The sequence below is a fragment of the Camelina sativa genome, chromosome 11 (genome assembly GCF_030686135.1).
Source record: "Camelina sativa cultivar CO46 ecotype springtype chromosome 11, ASM3068613v1".
Taxonomy (NCBI): Eukaryota; Viridiplantae; Streptophyta; class Magnoliopsida; order Brassicales; family Brassicaceae; genus Camelina; species Camelina sativa.
This window is the reverse complement of record NC_141890.1, coordinates 4,556,823-4,577,536: the sequence shown is the minus strand read 5'-3', so window position 1 is coordinate 4,577,536 and position 20,714 is coordinate 4,556,823. Positions and strand designations below refer to the sequence as shown.

General features: G+C 37.0%; 5 protein-coding genes and 1 pseudogene across 12 annotated transcripts; 2 read left to right on the top strand and 4 right to left on the bottom strand.

The window, feature by feature from the left end:
• Positions 1 to 155: 155 nt before the first annotated feature.
• LOC104721696 (protein KAKU4) lies at positions 156 to 4,675 on the top strand. Of its 2 annotated transcripts, none has more exons than XM_019233292.2 (13): positions 156 to 547; positions 948 to 1,000; positions 1,329 to 1,420; positions 1,584 to 1,690; positions 1,767 to 1,858; positions 2,383 to 2,553; positions 2,854 to 3,052; positions 3,169 to 3,233; positions 3,328 to 3,382; positions 3,472 to 3,529; positions 3,648 to 3,727; positions 3,817 to 3,955; positions 4,036 to 4,675. In XM_019233292.2, exons 1-13 carry the CDS (start codon positions 280 to 282, stop codon positions 4,364 to 4,366), a joined length of 1,710 nt encoding a protein of 569 aa, XP_019088837.1. In that variant the 5' UTR covers positions 156 to 279; the 3' UTR covers positions 4,367 to 4,675. The 2 variants fall into 2 exon arrangements, with proteins under 2 accessions (XP_019088837.1, XP_010438040.1); XM_010439738.2 differs by having other exon boundaries at positions 212 to 547; positions 1,332 to 1,420.
• Positions 4,676 to 5,066: 391 nt separating this feature from the next.
• Positions 5,067 to 7,715, top strand: LOC104721695 (uncharacterized). Its single transcript, XM_010439737.3, has 2 exons — positions 5,067 to 5,262; positions 5,352 to 7,715. Exon 2 carries the CDS (start codon positions 6,042 to 6,044, stop codon positions 7,203 to 7,205), a length of 1,164 nt encoding a protein of 387 aa, XP_010438039.1. The 5' UTR covers positions 5,067 to 5,262; positions 5,352 to 6,041; the 3' UTR covers positions 7,206 to 7,715.
• A 735-nt stretch (positions 7,716 to 8,450) lies between these two features.
• LOC104721693 (uncharacterized) lies at positions 8,451 to 11,567 on the bottom strand. 6 transcript variants are annotated; one of them, XM_087473189.1, is made up of 6 exons: positions 11,345 to 11,567; positions 9,672 to 10,689; positions 9,509 to 9,559; positions 9,334 to 9,432; positions 9,077 to 9,247; positions 8,451 to 8,805 (listed from the first exon to the last, which is right to left on the bottom strand). In XM_087473189.1, exons 2-6 carry the CDS (start codon positions 10,665 to 10,667, stop codon positions 8,668 to 8,670), a joined length of 1,455 nt encoding a protein of 484 aa, XP_087329315.1. In that variant the 5' UTR covers positions 10,668 to 10,689; positions 11,345 to 11,567; the 3' UTR covers positions 8,451 to 8,667. The 6 variants fall into 6 exon arrangements, with proteins under 6 accessions (XP_087329315.1, XP_010438037.1, XP_010438035.1 ...); XM_010439735.2 differs by having other exon boundaries at positions 9,334 to 9,435; positions 11,345 to 11,495; XM_010439733.2 differs by having other exon boundaries at positions 9,334 to 9,435; positions 11,252 to 11,357.
• A 740-nt stretch (positions 11,568 to 12,307) lies between these two features.
• Positions 12,308 to 13,254, bottom strand: LOC109127599 (thionin-2.1-like). The gene is made up of 3 exons (XM_019232556.2): positions 12,935 to 13,254; positions 12,755 to 12,832; positions 12,308 to 12,662 (listed from the first exon to the last, which is right to left on the bottom strand). The coding sequence occupies exons 1-3, from the start codon at positions 13,167 to 13,169 to the stop codon at positions 12,562 to 12,564; spliced, it is 414 nt and encodes a 137-aa protein (XP_019088101.2). The 5' UTR covers positions 13,170 to 13,254; the 3' UTR covers positions 12,308 to 12,561.
• A 2,948-nt stretch (positions 13,255 to 16,202) lies between these two features.
• Positions 16,203 to 17,912, bottom strand: LOC104721692 (uncharacterized). 2 transcript variants are annotated; one of them, XM_010439731.3, is made up of 3 exons: positions 17,758 to 17,912; positions 17,290 to 17,568; positions 16,203 to 16,861 (listed from the first exon to the last, which is right to left on the bottom strand). In XM_010439731.3, the coding sequence occupies exons 2-3, from the start codon at positions 17,484 to 17,486 to the stop codon at positions 16,417 to 16,419; spliced, it is 642 nt and encodes a 213-aa protein (XP_010438033.1). In that variant the 5' UTR covers positions 17,487 to 17,568; positions 17,758 to 17,912; the 3' UTR covers positions 16,203 to 16,416. The 2 variants fall into 2 exon arrangements, with proteins under 2 accessions (XP_010438033.1, XP_010438034.1); XM_010439732.3 differs by having other exon boundaries at positions 17,665 to 17,827.
• Positions 17,913 to 18,337: 425 nt separating this feature from the next.
• Positions 18,338 to 19,120, bottom strand: LOC104721691 (pathogenesis-related protein PRB1-3-like; annotated as a pseudogene).
• Between the last annotated feature and the right edge of the window lie 1,594 nt (positions 19,121 to 20,714).

The following is a 20,714-nucleotide window of genomic DNA, read 5'->3' as shown; positions in this document are numbered from 1 at the left end:
AAGTTACAAAGACTTTGTGATGTGAAATCTGAATGTTTTGGTTTTTTTTGCCTAATTTTATTTTAGTGGAAACAAATTTTAACCGCAGCGCTGAAATATAGGGAAAACTACCCCCTTTCACCCCCAATTAATTTTTAAAAATCAATGTTTAAAATATATTATAAAAAAAACAAGAAGACGACAAAAAACGAGTAAATTACCTATCTTTCCTCTCAACACTTGATTATTTTTCTCTTCAACGAACTTCTCTTCTCCGTCGTCCTCTCTCTCTCTTTCACCATGGATTCCGTCTCCGGTTACGCCGGAACACGTCAGCCTCGATCCGGTGGCAAAATTGTTCGACCACGACGCACCGCCGCCGTTAGGACTCCGTATGACCGCCCTGTTTCGAGATCCCGAGATCCTCCTCAGCAAAACCCTAGTTGGATCTCCAGGCTCGTTTACAAACCCGCCAGCGTAATTGCTTCCGGCGCCGGTAAATTTATTTCTTCCGTCGTCTTCTCTGAATCTTCCTCATCTTCCTCGGAGGATGATGATTCATCTTCAGGTATGTGGAATTAATTTGAGTTTATATTGGATAAATTTGAAAATTTTTGAATTTTTTTTGGTTTATAGTTTGGTGGTTGAATCCGAAACCTACCGTTTGAATTTGAAATGTGAATTTGATTTTAAAGTTTTCCCATTTCTCTTTCCATTAATATGTGGGACTTATAGCAGTTAAGCATAAGTCCTATAAGTTAGGTTACTTCTAAAAGCTATAAACTTCATACTAATTCTCAAGCTTTATTCTTTCTTTTATTCATATACGGATTCAATTGGGTTCGACCCGTTCTCCTTCTTGGTTTGCATATAATGTTGTACGTCTGGGATTGCTAAGAACCGGCCAGCTTTGTGTCTTAATTCTTTTTAAGTATGGATTTTTTAAATGTTCTTTGACTTTTTTGCAGATATTGATGGTGATGAGGATGTTGAGAAGAACATTACTAATTTTACTGAAGAGGTACTACTACTAACCACCTTATTCGTTTTGGTGATTACTATACCATCGTAGATTTATGATTTTTCTTTGAATTCATTGTTCACATAATCACATTATAGATTCCACTTCATTGCTGCAGTCGATTTTGGTGTTGCTGAATATTTTTTTAATGATTTCTTCGCTAGTTTTACTACCATTTCGCATTTTTGAGTATGCCTATGAGTTGCATTTTGGTCCTAATTTTGTTGAAGTAAAGTTCGCGAAGCTGACACTTTTTCAACTGAGTATTTTGATGGAAACATGATTTCAGTTTATGTGGAGTGAGTCTAATGTCTGCTTGTTTGAATAGGAGGACCTTGTGAATGCCCAGCAACCAACTATCCAACCACTCAGTTCTAAGCGTGTAATTGAGCAGCTTCTCATGCAAGAAACATTCGCAAGGTATTTCTCAATGTCTGGCTTTCTAGACATCTTAAGTAGCAGCATCTTCCGCCTGTCTTATTATTTACATCTCTTAGCTTAAAAGAGCTTTTGTGATTATTGTTTAGCTACCAAATCTAAGCTGATCTTGTATCCTAAGTCATGGATATGTATATTGTTTCAGGGAAGAGGGTGATAAATTGATAGATATCATCAATGCTAGGGTCGTAGATCATCCCAGTTTTCCCCCTGCTGTCGAGGGGAGGAATAATGACAATGGAATGACAAGTGGTATGTAACTCATGTTAGACTGTGCAAGCAGACCGGATCAGTTTATGTGATAACCTCTTTTCTGTTTTATTTCTAGACGTGAATGTGGGTGAAATGTCCAATACAGCTGTTATGGAAGCAAAAAAATGGTTGGAGGAGAAGAAATCAGGATCAAGTTCAAAGTATAAGGTAAGTTCGGGAAACTCGCTTCTTAAATGTCCCATATTGCTGCAGCGTGCAGGTATTTCCTTGTTTGTGATATCTCGTCTCTGTGCTCTGACCCATTGTTATACATAATACTAGGAGGCAACTTCTGTTTTTGTAAAATTCAATGTGTAATTTGATTGTTCTATGCTACTCCATCTGACCAGCAACGTAGAGCTCTCTTGCAAAAGTAGGTTGTTCAGTATTTTGAGTATGGAAAAAGAGGGGAGCTTTTGATTTTTAGGACCATTTGGTGACATTAATCCTGAAATTTCCTTTCCTGATTAGAGATTACCTTTTTGTCCGCTTAAAATGCAAGTGATCCATATTATTGCTCTTTCTTTTGAGGATGAAGACCATGTGCTCACAAGAATCTGTTCAACTTCTGATAGCTTCTCTTCACAGTATTCCGCCTTTTTTTTTGGTCAACAGTATTCCGCCATTTGTGTTTCTTTTCCATAGTGCTTTAAATAATGATCACCATCTCAGTCATTAGTTTAAATCTCCAGGCAACTGAAGATGGTGCTGGATCGCCTGTGGATGTGGCCAAGTCATATATGCGAGCTCGTCTGCCTTGGGGATCTCCGGCTGCGAACAATTCAGAGTTTCGATCACCATCATCAGCAGGAAGGCAAAGGACTCCTTTTCCTTATAGTGCTGGAAGCTTTTCGTCGTCCAAGGTTAGAACTTAAGTTTTCCAATATATACGCAGCAATGCATACTTTCCTTATGGTCAAATGTTGTTTGAAAGTCTGAAGTTGTTTCATCTTACTTTATGAGATAAAGTTGTTTCATCTTACTTTATGAGATAAAAATATCTGTTTAACTTCTATTGATTATGTTAGTCAATCACGAGGCATTTGTAGGACACTACTAACTACTTTCAGCTTTATTAAAAGCAAAGTTGCATACCATTATGTTCTTCTAATGGCTTTTCAAATTTACACATATTCATTCTGACATTTGGTACCAAAATGCAGCTGAAAAGGAAATCCGGTTCCAATCAGTCATGGAATATTCAAGATGAAATCCGCAAAGTCAGAGCTAAAGCAACAGAGGAAATGCTTAAAAGTCCCAGTAGTGCAGCCTCTTTGGAACCTAAAAAAAGCCCATATGTTTTAGCGACTGATTTACTCAAAGGAAATGATGCGTCTTTGAATGCCGATGGAGCTGTTCAAGGTGTTTTTCCTTCTCCTTATTCACATGTGGAAGAAGTTTTTTAGTAATAGACATGAGATGAAGCTGAAATTATTTTCCGTTCTGGTTACGTGTGTACTCTTTTTTTTTTGTTACAGCTCTACAGAATGAACAAAGCGGGGTTTTACCAAATTCAGGCATACCCACCTCTGAACAAAATCAGGTATCAAGCACTCTTTACACTGTGTCTCTATACCAAGAAGAAACTTGTCCAATCTGTTTTTGTTTTTTCCCGTCCGTGTTTTGGTTGAGTGAAGACTACGGGAGCTAATCAAGGCGTTGAAGAAGCAGGAGTTTTACACAGTAGATCTCGTTAGTTTCTCTCTTAATTTGTGCTTTGTATTCACTCTCTCATCTTCGATTTTGTTACTCTGTCTCATGGTTTAATGTTTTCTGCCTAGATGGAGTTGGTTTGGATGAGACATTTATCTCTGAAAATACGAATACCGCTTTTCAAAGGTTCTTGTTACCATGCTTATCCTGCCAACTCAGTTACTCAGATTGTACCTTGTTTCTTCTTGACAGATCCATTTTTAAGTATATCAAAATTCTTAAATTTCTCAACTGTATTCGACAGTGGAACCGGCGTAGATGACTTGAATGCTGAAGATGGCGATTTTATCCAACGTAGAGCGACTATCGGAGACACCACAAATGGTATACATTGGATTTCTACATTCCTTTGCTTTTTTTGGATAATATTTTAGTTGGGTTCTCCTACTTTACTTGCACGCCTATTACTGCAGCTGTCTTGGCACTTGGGGCAACTTTGGATTCTACGGGGAACTTTTGCATCCCAAAAGATGTGTTTGAAACATCAAAAGAAGCTGATGATAAAGGCCCATCACGCCCTGCCTCTAACGGTTTCCCATCTTCATCACCTAGGTGAAAATCAGGCTCCATTGTATGGCTAGTTTGACGTTTGATGAGATTATTTCCTACTAAGCAAAGACTTGCTTTTTCAGTTTAGTGGCTATGGAAGGTCAACCAAAACCCAAACCACCAGAAGAAACCGAGGCTTCTCAGCCTATAGCTGATGATATGACAGTAGGGAATGGCTCAGATGGTGCGATTAACAATGAAAACGATGACAGCGAATCAAGTGCCTCACATAACAGTTCAAGCACGCACGAAGAAGAGTGGCTCCCAGGAGACCAGTCTCTACCAAACTCAAACTCGGCAAGTAGCAGTCCGGGTACAACCAAGGTCTTGGCATACAGCAGAAGAGGAAGAGGCCGTGGTAGAGGAAGAGGTCGAGGAGGTCGAGGCAAAGGACGGGGCAAATCAACTCTGTAAGATGAGCTGTACACAACACAACCGAATGCAATAGGAGAGTATTATGAGGTAGGATTATGTGACATCTCTTTTAGATTTGAAATCCCACTCTGTTTGTCACTTGATTATCTTTTAGGTTTTATTGTAGTATTTGAGTTAGGAGGATTTGTCTTCTCACGTTTATGTGGTATTATTGTGTCTCTCTGTTTTTATGTTTTTCTTCCCTCATTTGTCTGATACTTCAATGTTTATGTTGTAAGTTTGTAGCTTGGTTTCATTCCAACTGATGAAGCTTTGTAGTTTGCAATTTCCAAACTGAACTCTTTTTTCTTTGTTCAGTGTCAAATTTAAAAGCTTTTACGTGACCAAAAAGCCAACACCAAAGTTTTGGGGGAAAACCAACACTCATCTTTCATCTCGTAAAATTGTCTCTTTTGTGTCAAATATTCTGACATGATGATGATCGGATAGATTACTTTCACTCGATATTAGATGAGGAGAGTGATCACTCAAATCAGAACTTTGCAACACTAGTATTAGAATATGGGTTCAATCAAATGTTTACAAATCTTCTTATAAACTCGTCGATTTTTATCCCAAAGCACAAAAGCAAATAACGAGGAAAACAAAAAAAAAAAAAAAAAAAAAAAAAAAAAAAAACACCCAAAAAGCAAATTTTATCAGGACAGAGAAAGAAAAAAAAAAGAGAAAAAAAAAAACAGACAGAAACAAAAGTGAAGAAAAACGAACAAACAAAACCCAATAAGCACATAAGCAGCGATCGAAGCTAAATAATAAAACACACAGAAGAGCGAAAGCTCTCTCAGACATTCAAATCTGAAAGCAATACTAAAACACAAGTCACGAAGATTGAATCGGAGGAGAAGCAGAAGCAGTATTACTAAAGAAATCGTTGGGTTAGTGTCGGAACTGGGAAGTAGTTTACTTGTTTTGTTGTTCCGATTTGTGTGTTTTGTCTGAATTCTCTGGTCAAATCTTTTTATAGGCTCAAAAAAATCCCAAACACTTGGTTTTTTCGGGCTTTTTGGGTCCCGCTTCTCATTGCCCCGCTTCCCTTTCATCTTCAATTCGAAATTAGAATCTGTTGCTCTGTTCTCTCAAAGCTTCAATCATTTATCCAAACTCCTCCCACTGATCTCGATTTGCTCCTACTGAAAAATTTCGAGAATTCTCTCAACTTCATAGCATCCGAATTGGGCGTGAATTAAAACAATAATGCTGGGTTTTTTTCTGCTCTGATTCAGTTTCTTCTTCTTACCCTCTCGTGAAGTTTAGTTGGTGATTGGTCCTTTCTTATGGATTGATTTGGTATCTCCAAGCTAGGGTTTTCTTAATCTATTTTGATACTGAATCAGCAGCCAAGGTTGAATTTTGAGGTTCTTGGCCTAGTGTAAGCTGATTAGTAATAATGACCCCTAGGGTTTTGGATTTGGGGAGATGAGATTTGGCGCTTTTTGCATTTCTACTCCTCCTAGAATTTCAAGCTTCTGCTTGAGTTCTTGAAATGCTCTTGGATTTGAGTTTGAGGATAAATAATAATACGTTGATGAGTTGGGGTTGTTTGTGTGAAGGATAACTAAAAGCTGAGAGGGTGCATTTATTTTGTTGTGCACTCCCTCTGACTCTGTCGTCTAGTTTCGTTTTATTAGAAGAAGAAGAAGAAGCAGAAAGAAGTATGCAGCGGTTTCAAGATCCTAGGATTGATCTAGCTGAGCTGAAACTGCAAGTTGTGAAGAAGATTGGGGTTGAAAGATCTAGAAGGTATTTTTACTACTTGGGCAGGTTTCTGAGTCAGAAGCTTACTAAGAGTGAGTTTGATAAGTCATGTTGCCGTCTTTTGGGGAGGGAGAATCTTTCTCTACACAACAAGTTGATTCGTTCCATCTTGAGAAATGCATCTCTGGCTAAATCCCCACCTCCACTTCACCAAACTGGTCACCCTAACAAGTCTTTGGTGGTTGGGAAAGAGGATGGACCTGAACAAAGCGGATCTCTGATCCCTAACCATAATAGGAATGATCATGTTTGGTCTAATGGGGTGTTAGCAGACAAGGTTAGGTCTGGAATATGTGACAAGGATAGGCCTAGTCCACTTGGCTTAAACGGAAAGGTTGAAAGTCTGTTGCATCAGCCACTTTGTAGAGAAGACAAAAGCGGTCCTTTTGATTATCAAAGATCAAGTCGATACGGTGATGAAAGAGACGGTGCATTTCTTTGTCCTGCTGACAAAATGAGGGTAGCAGATAAGGGTCAGGTTGCAGCTACATTTAGCAGAGATGATAAAGCTCAAGAGGATCAAGGTAGATTGAATCTTTCCATGTGTCCTGTGATTGCACCTCTAGGGATTCCATTTTGCTCGGCTAGTATCGGTGGGTCTCGCAGAACAGTTCCAAATTCGACCAGCGCAGATGTTAGCAGTTGCTATGACAGTGGTGGACTGTCAGACACAGAGATGCTGAGAAAGCGGATGGAGAATATTGCAGTAGCACAGGATCTTGGAGGGGTTTCAACAGAGTGTTCTAGTATGTTAAATAACATGTTGGACGTTTACCTGAAGAAACTGGTGAAATCGTGCCTTGATTTGGCTGGAGCTAGGTCCATGAATGGAACGCTCGGAAAACAAAGTTTAGACAAACAGCAGATCCGAGACAAGATTGTAAATGGGGTGCACATACAAACTAGCAACCAACCATCTGACATAACTCAAGAACAAGTTTCAGTGTCTTTGCTTGATTTTAGAGTTGCAATGGAGCTAAATCCGCATCAACTTGGTGAAGACTGGCCGTTGCTACGGGAGAGGATTTCCATGTGTTCATTCGAGGAACGAGAAGGGGTGTGAAAGAAAATGTTTGGTATGTTGGACACTGCAATTTGTCTGAGTAAGCTCTCTGGTCCAATAACTGGCCACTGATTTTGGTAGCAAACCGATTCTTAAGCTACGCATCCTCTGATGGACCTCTGATGGCTGAGCGACACACAACTATGTCCTGCAGCTGCGGACTCGGGGCAGGTTAGTAGATATATACAAAAGAAGCTAAGCCTGAAGAACCGCATTTGAATATATGTGTTGTTGGAAGATCAAAAGTAATTTGGTCATCCCAGTGAGTTTCAAGCTTGGTGTGTAACACGCAGGCCGCTAAGGGAATCAAGAGAAAGTTTTGGCCGAGAAACTGTGGGTTTTAGGAAGGAAGATACAAACAATCATGTAATTGCTGCAGTATTGCTCTCTGTATGTAACATAGTCTTAGAGTTGTTTTAGAATTCATATCTTGAGGACACATTGACATCACTTTTACATTTACATTACATTTTTGTTTTATCATTTCAATGAAAAAGAAAATTTCAAATTCATGAATTGCCTCATTTTTACATTCGACTGGTTGTGTTCTTGCTTGTTTCTTTTTTCCCTACAAGATATGAATATAAAATTGGGAACCGTTTCAGATGATCCTGCCAAGTAATACTTGAGTTGAATAGCCTTCCAAAGGGGGAAATGTCTTATGCTCTCTCGCTATGTAGATTCATGAATTTCAGTTTCTGAATTCCTTGATGATTCTGCTTTCAGCTTCTCATCCTATCCAACAGTTGCTCTCTTCTGTTGGATACCTTTGGCTCTCACTTGGATGCAATTGAATCTGGCTCATGTTTCTGCTGATAGATTGATACTATGGGACACAAAAGGTGTTTTGTTACTCTCTCTCACTTTGTTTCATATGCCTGTAAGGTTAATGGCTGGGATACCAAAGCAGGTAAATTCCTTGCTTATCTGAACCAAAACTCCATCTTCTGGCAAGTCTGCAGTTCATATTCATTGAACAAAAATACTTCCAAAGTGCAGATACTACCCTGTAGATTAGTAAGTAGCCTACGAAGTTGCCATTTTCTGGTGATTTCTTCTTCATCTTACCTCTCTTTGTACTTTGAACTTGTCTCGCAGTGAAGAAGCTTGTCAGTTTACTTAAAATAGGCTCTTTGTCTTCTCTGAATGTCTTTTTTAAGTTTTCCTGAACAAAACTTATTGCGACCAGAGATCCAAAGAACCAAACTTTTTGTTGCTTTTCAACAAATTATTGGAGAATATGAATTTAAGATGATATCTTTCTTCTTTAAATGATTAGGCAAAAAGAAGAGAAACAGGATAGTTTTGTCATTAGACAAAAGGGATAGAGAAAGACAAAGCCAGTGTAAATTGGTATGTACACAAAGGAAATGGTGAGGCCATTTTTAGGCTGGTTCCATTGTTGTTCACAGGCTTTAGATGAAAGAAATAATAAAACGAACGAGGAAGAAGAAAAATACGGTTATTTAGAGGAGGTTTCCGCAGTAGCTTTGCAGATTGGGCACCAACTCTTCATCCGCAACCACTCTTGCACACACTTCACATGGTATGTATGCTCACAGTGTAGCCTCCCAACTTCATCTCCTATTGTATACTCTTCCTAAGAACCACAAAGATCAGAGTATGAAGAAATGTAGGGAAAAGAGAGAAAATATCTGATTTCACATATACATATCAGTTCTATATGTCATCAGTGAAACGCCTGTAATCATCAAAGATTTCCACTACACTATGTGACGAAACCCGCAAAAATAGAGAAAGTTTGGTGGTGTTCCCTTAGCTACAGAAACTTATGCAGACCTTACTGAACATTCATCAAAACCTATAGATTTGATTATGACTAATGACAAAACATGACATAAGAGACAGACCTGGCAGATGCTGCATTTGGCATCTTCCTTATAATCACTAGAACTTTTGGTGATAGACCCATAACTTGAAGTTTTCATCTGATAGATGCTTGTTTTCAAGCACTTTGATATTGCTTCCTCTGTGAGAGCAGTGCTTACTGTACCAATCCTCTCTTCTAGAGCTAACAGTTCCTGTACTCATTCAAAAGAAAAGACAAAAACGGTAAAAATACTATATCCCAAAACGAGACGCCGGTTTGAAAGATGTAAAGATGAACCTCATATGACATGTTATCGATGTCAAGCCTCATGTCTCGGTGTTGGTCATGGAAGCTTAGTCCACCAAGAAGTAAACCTGTCTCCATGATAAGCAGATCCTGCTAAAGGAGAGGAAAATATGAGTAACAACAACACGTACCAGAATATCTGAAAAACATATGTTTAAATTTGAACCTCATAATTAAGCTCAATATCTTGTTCGATCCTATCAAGTTCTGGCAGAATCTACAAAAGCATCCAAGCAATAGCAAACACCGGTGTTAAAGGCATTGTCTTAAGCACTATTGGATGATTCTCAGACAAGATGTCAAGTTATAGAGTAACAGGCAATGATTACCTCGGAGATTCCATCTAAATTGTAGCTGCGAAAACTGTCTTGAAAACCAGAGAACACATCGAAAGAGACAGGAGAATTGAGATTGTTTGATGTTTCAGTCTGAGACATCTCTGTTGGCCTGATAGAGGTTAAACCATCTCTACCATTCCCTCTGTTTGAGAATCTAATGTGACTATTACTTCTATTTCTCTGACTCCCAACTAGAGCAACATCGTTTTCATCATTCAAAATACGGTGTCTATCCCGTCTACTACCGGAAACAGAACCTCTTGGATGACGTCTCACTTCAGCTGGTGGTTCTGTGACATCCTTCCCCCTAGCTGAGGTCGAGCTAGAACTGCTTTCTCCATAAACGTTTCTCTTATTGATTGTATCTACCTTCCGACTGAATCTTTTGTCCAATCCAAAACCACTTGGAATGACACCAGATAACAAAGGGCTGCATCCTTGGTTTGCAGATGTTGACTGGTCAGAGGAACCAGGATGAGACTCATGCTTGCTCAACCCAAATCTCTGCCTAAAACCTCTCTTGATTCTTGAGCTTGATGGCAAGTTTGAGCATTCGGCTTCAGGTTTTTTAACTTTTCCATAAACAAGTTTATTGTTAACTCTCCTTGCATCTCTACCAAGAGAAACTTTCAAGATATCTGTCTCTGCCTCGTTTTCGCTACCTCTGCTGCTCTCTGATGAATCCATGGACACCTCAGAGAACGGTTGCTTCTCAGTTTTCAAAGAAGAGGAGCTAGAGGCACAAACCTTAGAGGAAGTTCCAATTACTTCCTTCCCGTTTGGCGAAGAGCGGTATGTAGACAAAATAGATTTCTGTTTCTTATCTGAGCAGCCAACAAACCGAGTAAAGTTCATAGATTTTTTCTCATCACTAGAAAAAGGAACCTTGCAATGATTGCTGATAAGTCTCTCTCTGAAACCAACACCAACCCCCTTCTTAGAGTCAGGTCGCACCTCAATGGCTCTTTTACCCGACCACCTATCCATGAACTTTCTAATGATGCAATACCTGTAACACAAACAAAGAGCAAATGATCACAACATGATCTTCAAAAAAGTTTCCACAAGGCATAACAGAAGCATCATTAGAAAGAAACAATATTCTACATAGGATTCTTGTAACGAGGATCTGAACAATCAATAGCCAAAGGAACAAAAAAAAAAAGAGCTTCAATCACAGAAGTATGTCCAAGATCACAAAAGCATAAAAAAATTTGAAACCTTTCATAAAATAATGAAAAGGATGTAGCTTTTCAGTGGTGAATGCAGAATCATCTCGAAAATGAACATGAACTGATTTAAAACAATCAAAAAGTTTTAAACATGAAGAGAAACAATTCTGAACTATAACATCTTCCATGTTTTTGTCTTTTCATAAATATGATTCGAAAGAAAAACAAAATACAGAAAAATGTCTTTTTTTTTTTTTAACAATCAGTTCAGAATCAAGAACAGAACAGATACATCATTAATTTCAGAGAACATCAATTCAGAATCAAGAGCAGATACATCATTAATTTCCAAAACATCATAAAACACACAAACAAACAAAAAAGGTCAATTTGACACACCTCCCTAAAGATTTATTCAGAGAGAAACAAAGCATGATCACCACTACCAATGAAAAGGAAAGCTAAACTCTTTTTATCTTGTACGACGATTACCTTTAATTTCTTCCTGCAATTTGATACCAAAAAAAAAATTCTTCTTGTTGTTGCCGATATTTTCTCTTCGTTTTTTTTTCTTGTTTTCTTCTTTTTGGGAATTTGAGAATTATAAATCAAAGTAGTATTTTATTTTATTTTATTGCATAATGACCTTAAAAATCGAATTTTTTTCATGTTAATAAAAAAAATATCAAAAGAAACGAAAAGAATCTGAGTTGATGAAGACAGACGCAGAGATCCTCGCCGTCTATAATGGGGTCGGAATATCTGACGGTTGGTAAAGATTGCGACGTCTCTAGGTTTATTAGTGGTAGTAGTGGTGGTAGAGAACTAATAATAATAAGTTGGTAAACAAAAGTTATTGTAACCAAAATCTTTTTTTTTTTTTGGTCAGAAGATTACAACATTTTAGCATGACCCCTTCTTCTTCTTCTAAGTATATTTTATTTGGTGATGATGATGCACGACTTAAGGATAATGTTGTTTACTTATCTGTCCTATGTTATAGCAACAAACCTCTCTACTAGCCTTTTATATCCTTGATTTTGTATTTTTTTTTAATCTCTCTTTATGTATTTGACTGTTTTTTTCAATTTCTTTTTTTTTAAAAAAAAAAAAAAAAAAAAAAAAAAAAAAAAAAAAAAACAGGATGTATTTGTGACTTTTATGGTAAAGCAACAAAAGTCTTTAAATTTTTTTTGGATGGATTCAAATAAAACTTTAGTTGACGTGTATCAATTTAAACAAAAAAATTAAAGGATTGGTTTCATTATTGATAACTGTTATACATACTAGAACTGAAATCTTAATTTTGTTTATGTTTAATTTGGTGTGTGAAAAAAATATATGCTTTTCTTATTCAGAAATTGAGATTTGTTAAACTATAACAGTGTAGCTAGGCCATGCATATTGCATATGCTGTTGTTCTTCATGATATGAGCTGATTGTAAGAGGAAGAAGGACACAATAGTTTTTTTATCTAGACAAGAACAAGTAGAAGGATACACAACCTTCTACGACACAAGTCACACAACCAACAACACATATAGAAACTGAAAATTGTAAACATAGATACACCGGAAATATAAGAGGAGCTTACACAAGAGACTAGCTTTTTTTGTCATAAAGACTGACAATAATTGAAAACAGGGAAAACAACACTTTGAACACATGGATGTGGTATCTTAGCTTCGTGGATATATATACTCGATCGTTTAGGCAGTTTCAAGTGCAGGCTTCACAAAGCCATTGGTGCAGAGAATAGAACATGCCTTGGTACATTTTTCAACTGCTCCATTCACAACTTCACTAGCATCTAGTCACCAAAATTAACAAGATTAGAATGAATTATTAATTCGTCAGTTTTTTAACAACAATAATAATAATAATCTTGGGGAGTATATTTACCTGAGTTCTTGAGAGTCGTCACGGCATTGCACACAGAGGTAGCACACCCCAGCTTGCAGTATTCATTGATGTTATCACCTTGGATCAGAAATCCAAATCCATACAACTTGCATCAAAATTGGAATCTATCTTTGTAACGAATAACATAAACAAACACTAGAAGAAAAAAATTGATTTTACCTGAGTTTTCGAGATTATGGTAAATAAAGCCCTTCGAGCATAAATTATAGCTAGCCATTTCTTCGCATCCAGTGGTATGTAAACAAATGATATGGGGGATTTTCGGCGTCCAGTCGCAGATAGTGTAGGCAGTTCTAGCTTTCTGGGATGGGCAGCAGATCTTTGCTTCAACTTGAATTTGCACCATGAGCAGACTCATCATGAGCACACTTAAAACTACAAATTTGCCTACCATTTTACAATTGATTACTTGTTTGGTTACAAAATGTAAGTAGAGAAAACACTAACAATTATAAGATTGTATTGATGAAATGGTGATGAATCAAGACTTGCTTAAATACTAGTTCTTCTACAATTTGCAACCACAAACTTCGTTTGAGAGCATTATCACATAATCACGCAATCACATGATATTTTGTTGATTGAAGAGGAGAAGACAAAAGATTAGATACAAACGTGTTTAAAATTTCTTCGTTTTAACCAACTCTCTTGTGGCTGCGTGGAGGTTGTGAGTTCAATTTGAATATTTTGTTGGGACTAGCATGAACGTTATCTTCTCTAGTAAGAATTATGCTCATTACATGGAAATAATCCATATGGATTGCATATTTGTTTGTGCATAATACGAAACTTACCATCTGTTAAAACATAACACTTACATAAGGCTATAGAGAAGGAGGCCAAGGATTTGCAATTAGATTTGTTCAGCCCTAATGATCGGTGGAGAAAATCAGCCAACTCCAAATCCTTCTCGACCACCACGACCACCTATCTTCCCTTGGCGTCCTTGGACAAGGATGGTCAATTCCATCTCTTGTTGAGCCTTTTCAGAAGGTTTGAGGAGTCGATCAGACTCTTTGGGTTCTTTGTGTTGATGCGGTTAAATCCAAGCTAACAGAATTAACTTAAGTATTTGAATGGTATAAAAAGAATAATGTATACTGTATTTTCTTTAATAATAATCCAAGGAAAGGACAAGTATGTAAGAAGAGTAAATAATAGAGATCAATTTCCAGAGAGGTGTAACTGTGAACCGTTTATTACAAGACTTTTTCGACATTGATCAAAGTCAAAACCTGAGTTATGGGGTTCATAAGGAGGAATCAAACCTATATAACCTACATCCCACATATCTCTCACATCATCCTAGGGCTGGGCATTCGGGTAACCCGTTCGGGTTCGGGTATTATACATTCGGGTTCGGGTAAACGGGTTTAGAAAAATAGAACCCATTGAGTATTTTTAGATATATGGGTTTGGTTCGGTTTGGGTACTATCGGGTTCGGGTCGGTTTGGGTTACAAATTTTAGAACCCGATTAGTACCCGAACTACCGGGTACCCGAAAAAATATTATTAAATTTAAATAAATTTAGTTAAATTTTGACTTACATAACAAAATATTTTAGATATTTTGATTATTTTTGATATTTAGGTATAAAACTAAATGAAATATTCAAAATTATAATCATAATTTTGGGGTAATTGCATTATATTAATTATAAATATTATAAATATGTTTATATGTTCGGGTTTAATGGGTATCCAAACGAGTACCGGATACTACCCGATCCTAACCTGAACCCACGGGTATTAAAAAATAGAACCCAATAGGGTTTTATAGGCAAACCCGTACCCAACCCGAACCCGGTTTTTGGGTCGGGTTCCGGGTTGGGTATTCGGGTACGGTTTTTATGCCCAGGCCTACATCATCCTATTATAAATAACCAAAATTATAAATTAAGAAAATTATATAAAAATGTGAATGATAACAAAAATATTTTATGTTTTTTAACCGAAAATTTTCAAAACTATGAAAATGAAAAAAAAATTCATAAATTAATATTTATTAATTTATCGATAAATTAAAACTTCTATAAATTAATAAAATTTGATGGTATAATATTAGAAAGTATAACATTTTCTGTACTATGATTATCACATAATATTTTAATATGATTATCACATAATATTTTAATATTTTAATAAAATATTATGTGATAATCATAGTACAGAAAATGTTATACTTCTCATGATATAGCATTAGTCCACATGGGAGGATCTTATAGCAGCAGCAGCCAACTAAAACAGTCAAATCACAAACAGTATCGCTATCTTTCAGCGAGCAAAGCAGAGATTCGTAGTATTCTCTAATGAAAAACAAAAAAAAATCTCTATCTTTATATGGGATGAACTAGTTCTTAGAACTGTCGTATAAACTATAGTAGGAACGAAGAAGGCGTATCCTCTCTTAACTTAACGTAGGACATCCTCGAGGGATAAAGGTGTTTGGCCCTTCATGAGCTCCCCAATGTCAGCATCACAGCGATAATACTGCGTTCTTAAACCCATCATTTGCGTCTGCAAATCCACAATTTTAACATGACGCTCCCTCCTCCCCTGAACAATATACCAACTTCTTTTCATCCAATAAAATTAAAACAGCTGTAGATTTCTTTCTCTCATACGTGTCTCAAATGTCACCCGAGAGACACTTTCTCCAAAAATTAATCATCTCTCTCCTTTTTTTGATTATTTTTTTTTCATTATTATTTCCTTAACACTCATGGGAAAACTCTCCCGATGAAGATGCTCTCACAATTATAAAATTAAGCTCGTATTGATGAATTGATGATGAAACAACAAGACTTGCTTAAATACTAGTTCTTCTACAATTTGCCACCACAAACTTCTTTTGAGACCATTATCACATGCTCTATAGTCTTCAACAAACTGGATTGAAGAGGAGAAGACAAAAGATTAGATAGAGATCAAGTTGGTTAATTTCGTTTTAACCAACTCTCTTGTGGATGTGGAGGTTGTATTTGAATATTTTGTTGGGACCAACATGAAGGTTATCTTCTCTCTTTTTTTTTAGGGGGATCAATTTATCTTCTCTAGTAAGAATTATGTTCATTACGTGTTAAAATCCATATGGATTGGATATTTGTTTGTGCATAATACGAAAATTACCATCTGTCAAAACATACACTTAGAAAAACATAAGGCTATAGAGAAGGAGGCCAAGGATTTGCAATTAGATTTGATCAGCCCTAGGGATCGGTGGAGGAAATCAGCCAACTCCACATCCTTCTCGACCGCCACAACCCGTCTTCCCTTGGCCTCCTTGGACAAGGATGGTCAATCAGCCTCTTTGGGCAATTTGTGTTAATGCGGTTAAATCCAAGCTAACAGAATTAACGTAAGTATCTAAATGGTATAAAAAGAATAATGTATATTTTCTTTAAAATAATCCAAGGAAAGGACAAGTATGTAAAAAGAGTAAATAATAGAGATAGGTGTAACTGTGAACCGTTTATTACAAGACTTTTTCCGTTTTTCGACATTGATAAAAGTCAAAACCTGAGTTATTGGGGTTCGTAAGGAGGAATCAAACCTATAACCTACATCCCACATACCTCTCACATCATCGAAAATCCCAAAACGTTGACGAAACTCATGTGAAAGAAAAGAGATGTAGCACTTAAGCTTTAGCTTCTAACCAACCATGATCATCTTCTTGGTGTGACACTGACCCTACAACACCTTCAATAGAAGCTTCTTCCTCACCTTTCTCTTCTCCGCCTTTCTTTCCATACAGTTTTCTTCTAGCTTCCCTACGAGCATCTTTCTTAGCTATATTCAAGTCTTTGAATCCTTGCTCGAACTTGGCTTCATCCTCTGGAGTGAAGAAGGCTACTTCCATTTGACCTAGCTCTGCATACTTTTGCTCCACTTTGGTTTTCCAGAAGAGACCCATCTCCGTGTCCATCTTTTGGTATGGTGTTTTCAGCAAGTACTCGTCTATTCCCCCTGCTTTGTCGATGCAGCGGAGAGCATGTGTTGTGACTTTAACTTTAATGTGACGGTCGAATATGTAGCTGAACAATCGCTTATCCTGGACATTTGGTTTCCAACATCTTCTTGACCTGTTCTCAAATCACACCACAAAAAAAAAGTTATTACCAAACCATACAGAAGAAATCAGTATAGGAGACATAGGTTAGATGGATCCTACATATCTCTAAACCATTGTTACACAAAATTGAGAATCTTTAGCATACAAAAGCAACAATGCCATAGTAAGGCAACAAAACGAGAGGGCTAAACAAAAATGAGGCACACTATACAACCTCTAACCATCTAAGATTGCTTCAGATTTCACTTCTACCAAATTGAAACCAAAACCAAGAAATCATTCCTATAAAACCTACAATTTTCACCTTCTTCAATGCTTTGATTTTAGAGCAAAACTCATCACAAACTGTAAATTCATTCAACCAATCTCAAGCGAATACACATTCATACATAACATTATCAACAAACATAACTGAGGAGGATAGAGAAAGAGACAGACTTGTTTCCACCGTCTTCACTGATGCGGTTGCCGTACTGGATATGACGGCCGGCGTAGAGACCGCGTTTGGCTCTGCCCATGACGACTTTTGCATCGGGTACACAAGCCTTGAGCTTCTCCTTGAGCTCCGGCGTGATATTCTCCGCACCCACTCTCTTCACAAGCTTCTTCATCATCTCCTTCCCTCTAAACGACATTTCTCTTTCACAAAAATCACAGATCGCAAAATCACACTCTTCTTTCCCCAAATGCGTTTTCTCTCTGTGCTTTTGATATGACCTGAATGAATGACACAACAAAAATATCGGTTTAGCAAGCGATTTCAATTTAAACCGGAAAAAAATTTAGCAAATAAAATCCGGTATGCTATTTCGCCTTATAGCTTCGTCGCTCGAATCAGATCGGATCAATCTTAGTATCTCAAGTGAAATCAAGACAAACAGAAGTCGCAAACAAAGAGAAGCTGACCTGAATGGTCCAGCTACGAGAGTGAAGAAGCAGAAATGAATCTGACTATGAACAAAGAGTTGAAGTTTCGGCCGGCGATGAGGACCGGCGTCGATGTAGCCTCTTTAGGGTTCAGTTTCTGAGTTTTAAGTGTTGGGCTTCTTTTTTTTTTCGTCGGCTCAAAGGCCCAAATTAACTTTCCCTTAGAATTACGGTTCGGTTCTACTTTCTCAATTTATTAGATTTAAAAAAAAAAACTCAATATCAACACAACGTAGACGGTCTACGGTATACCGAACCGAGTAAAACGTGAATAAGAAAGTCTGAAATTGAGTTGACTTCGGTGAATTGACATCCTCAACCCAATCAACAACTAAACCGGCTAAACAAATACTTGTGTTTCCTCTATCGGTGGGTTAGTTTAAGAGAATGAAGTAATGAACTATATTGGCTTCTTTGTCTGTAAAAAAGTAGTAATTGATCATACTGATACAAGTTTCGTTATTTCATACATACAAAATGAGAAAATACTCAAGGAATCAAAACAATATATATTTCACATAAATAAAGATGAAAAAGTGTACAAAGTATTCGACAATATTCAAAAGGGTGGTTGTCCAACAATATTACCCGGAGGATCATAATTACAAATGATAAATGTGTCACCGCTCTTGCAATAACTGATTGCACACCCAATCCTCGAACTCTTCCTCCACACAAGTTGTGTGTAATGCAAGCAATCCCCATTTGCCTTGCATATGTATACTAGGATTGGATATTTGTTTGTGCATAATACGAAAATTACCATCTGTCAAAACATACACTTAGAAAAACATAAGGCTATAGAGAAGGATGTAAGTCCTCCGGTCGTAGTACTTCTTCTCCGAGGCCCACCCAACCACCGCGGCCTGCGGTCTCCACCCTTTTCCGCTTCCCCAGAAGAGATTCTATCCGTAAGGTCCGCCGGAGTGGATAAGGTTGCAATCTCCACGGCGTGTTCGAGCCCACAGGTTTGCGTAGCGAGCGAGACTATTGCTCCATTTTAGGGGACGGAGACGAAGCTTGGCTCGTAAGATGTTGTGTGGCTGGAGAAACTGCTGCTGAAGAATGGTGTTGCGGGTAAGGGTTTTGTATTGAGAAGAATTTAGTGTTAATGTTATTGGCGTTTTGTTGGATAAGATTTGAAAAGACAGAGAAGGAAGTGGAGTGGTGATGGCTAGGGTGATGATAATCAAGAATATCAAAGTTTTGGGTTCCATTGGGAAGATGAGTTAGCTTTGTTTGTGACGCTGTAGATCTAGTACTCCATATTTATATATACACGCAACATTGTTTATACTTTCGTTTTTGTACGTATATCTCATCTAAAGAATCTAAACACATGCTCTATGTTAATAATGTGCAATAACACAATTGTGCTAATCATTTCGGTGGAACATGAAGAAGATAGAGAGAAATAGAAATAACTTTGTTTTCTTATTTCTTCAACCTTAAGTTTCTCTTACAAAGACATAGTGTTTATATAGGGATACAATGTTAAAACCCTAAAGTCTAGATCCTTCTACACTTGTCCAGCTGGTGTGAGTTGTCTTCAATATCACATGATCCTAGAAGCTCAAACCTATTTTGTAATGTCACTGTCGGACCTCCTGCAGCTTCTGTTGATTCTCTTTTTCCTCTGTTTTTGTCTTCTGCAACATTTACCAAACCTCTTACTTGTTCTGTTCTGTCTTTGTCTTCTTTTGCAGGTAAACGTTGGCGTGAGTTGGGTACAGAAGCTGATGGGCTTGAGCTGGACCTGAGTTCTGTTGGGCCTTTATCACAAACAATGTTATTGGAGGCTGTATTGTTTATAGAACATTTGATTAATTATTTGTATAAGGGAATGATTCTTTTCAGACAATTAATATACATTATCAAGGTATTAGATATATGAAGCTAAATTTAACAGAATGTTTTGTTTTTTTTGTTTCTAAAGAAAAAACTTTATCATAGCACAACGCCAATTCATAAATTATGCAAAACCGGGAAAATAAAATTAAACGCCAGTAGTTATGGTTTCAAGCTTCAATTGCTAATCAAAATGTCATAAATTTTTGGAAATAGCTGAACCCAAGATCAATAACAGAGATATGGGGGTCGAAAACAAATCACAAAAGTAACAAAGAATTACATCTACTACTACTAGCTAGTGTCTAGTGTATATGTATACTAGGCCTGTGACGCCGTCAGTTTGTTTCCTAGCAAACTATGTGTATTTACAATCTCATTCGAGTTAAATTAAAACATAAGTTAAGATACTTTGACCACTATACATTAGGTGTTTTAAGTAGAACATGTTTACGTACTGTGCAGATTTATAAGGCGGATCAGATGCCGTGCCGGAGAACGTGATGCAAATTTTTAAGATGCCTAGTTTATAAGAAATCTGATTCATTCCTTCATGATCAATTTACATTGTGAAGTTTGTAATTATTAACCAACTAAATATATAAAACATCAAATACAAGAAAAATACCAATTTAGTTGACTATCACCAAAAAATACCCCTGTTTTAAAAATTCCCGCCTAGCCCCGATTACGCCCCGCAAAATCGCTAGGCTCATCCTTTCCGCCTCGATTAATGACTAATTTCCGCCTAGCATCGATTATCCAATTATGTACGTATAATTTGATTATAACTTGTCTACTCCGATTACTTTCCGCTTAGATGCCGATTATTTTTGGAGCAAAATATAAATCAAATATATATATTTTGTTATTTAGACATTTAAATTAAGAGTTTATGATGTTTTACAATAACTAATGTACAAAATTTTAACGAAAATCATTAAAATTACGTTTTTATGTGTTTACCTTAATGAAAATCATTAAATTTTCTTTTAAAATTACGTTTTTATGTGTTTACCTTAATTTTAAAGATAGTACTATAGTTTTATATTTTATTTGATATTTGTTTTCAACCTAAACAGAATTAT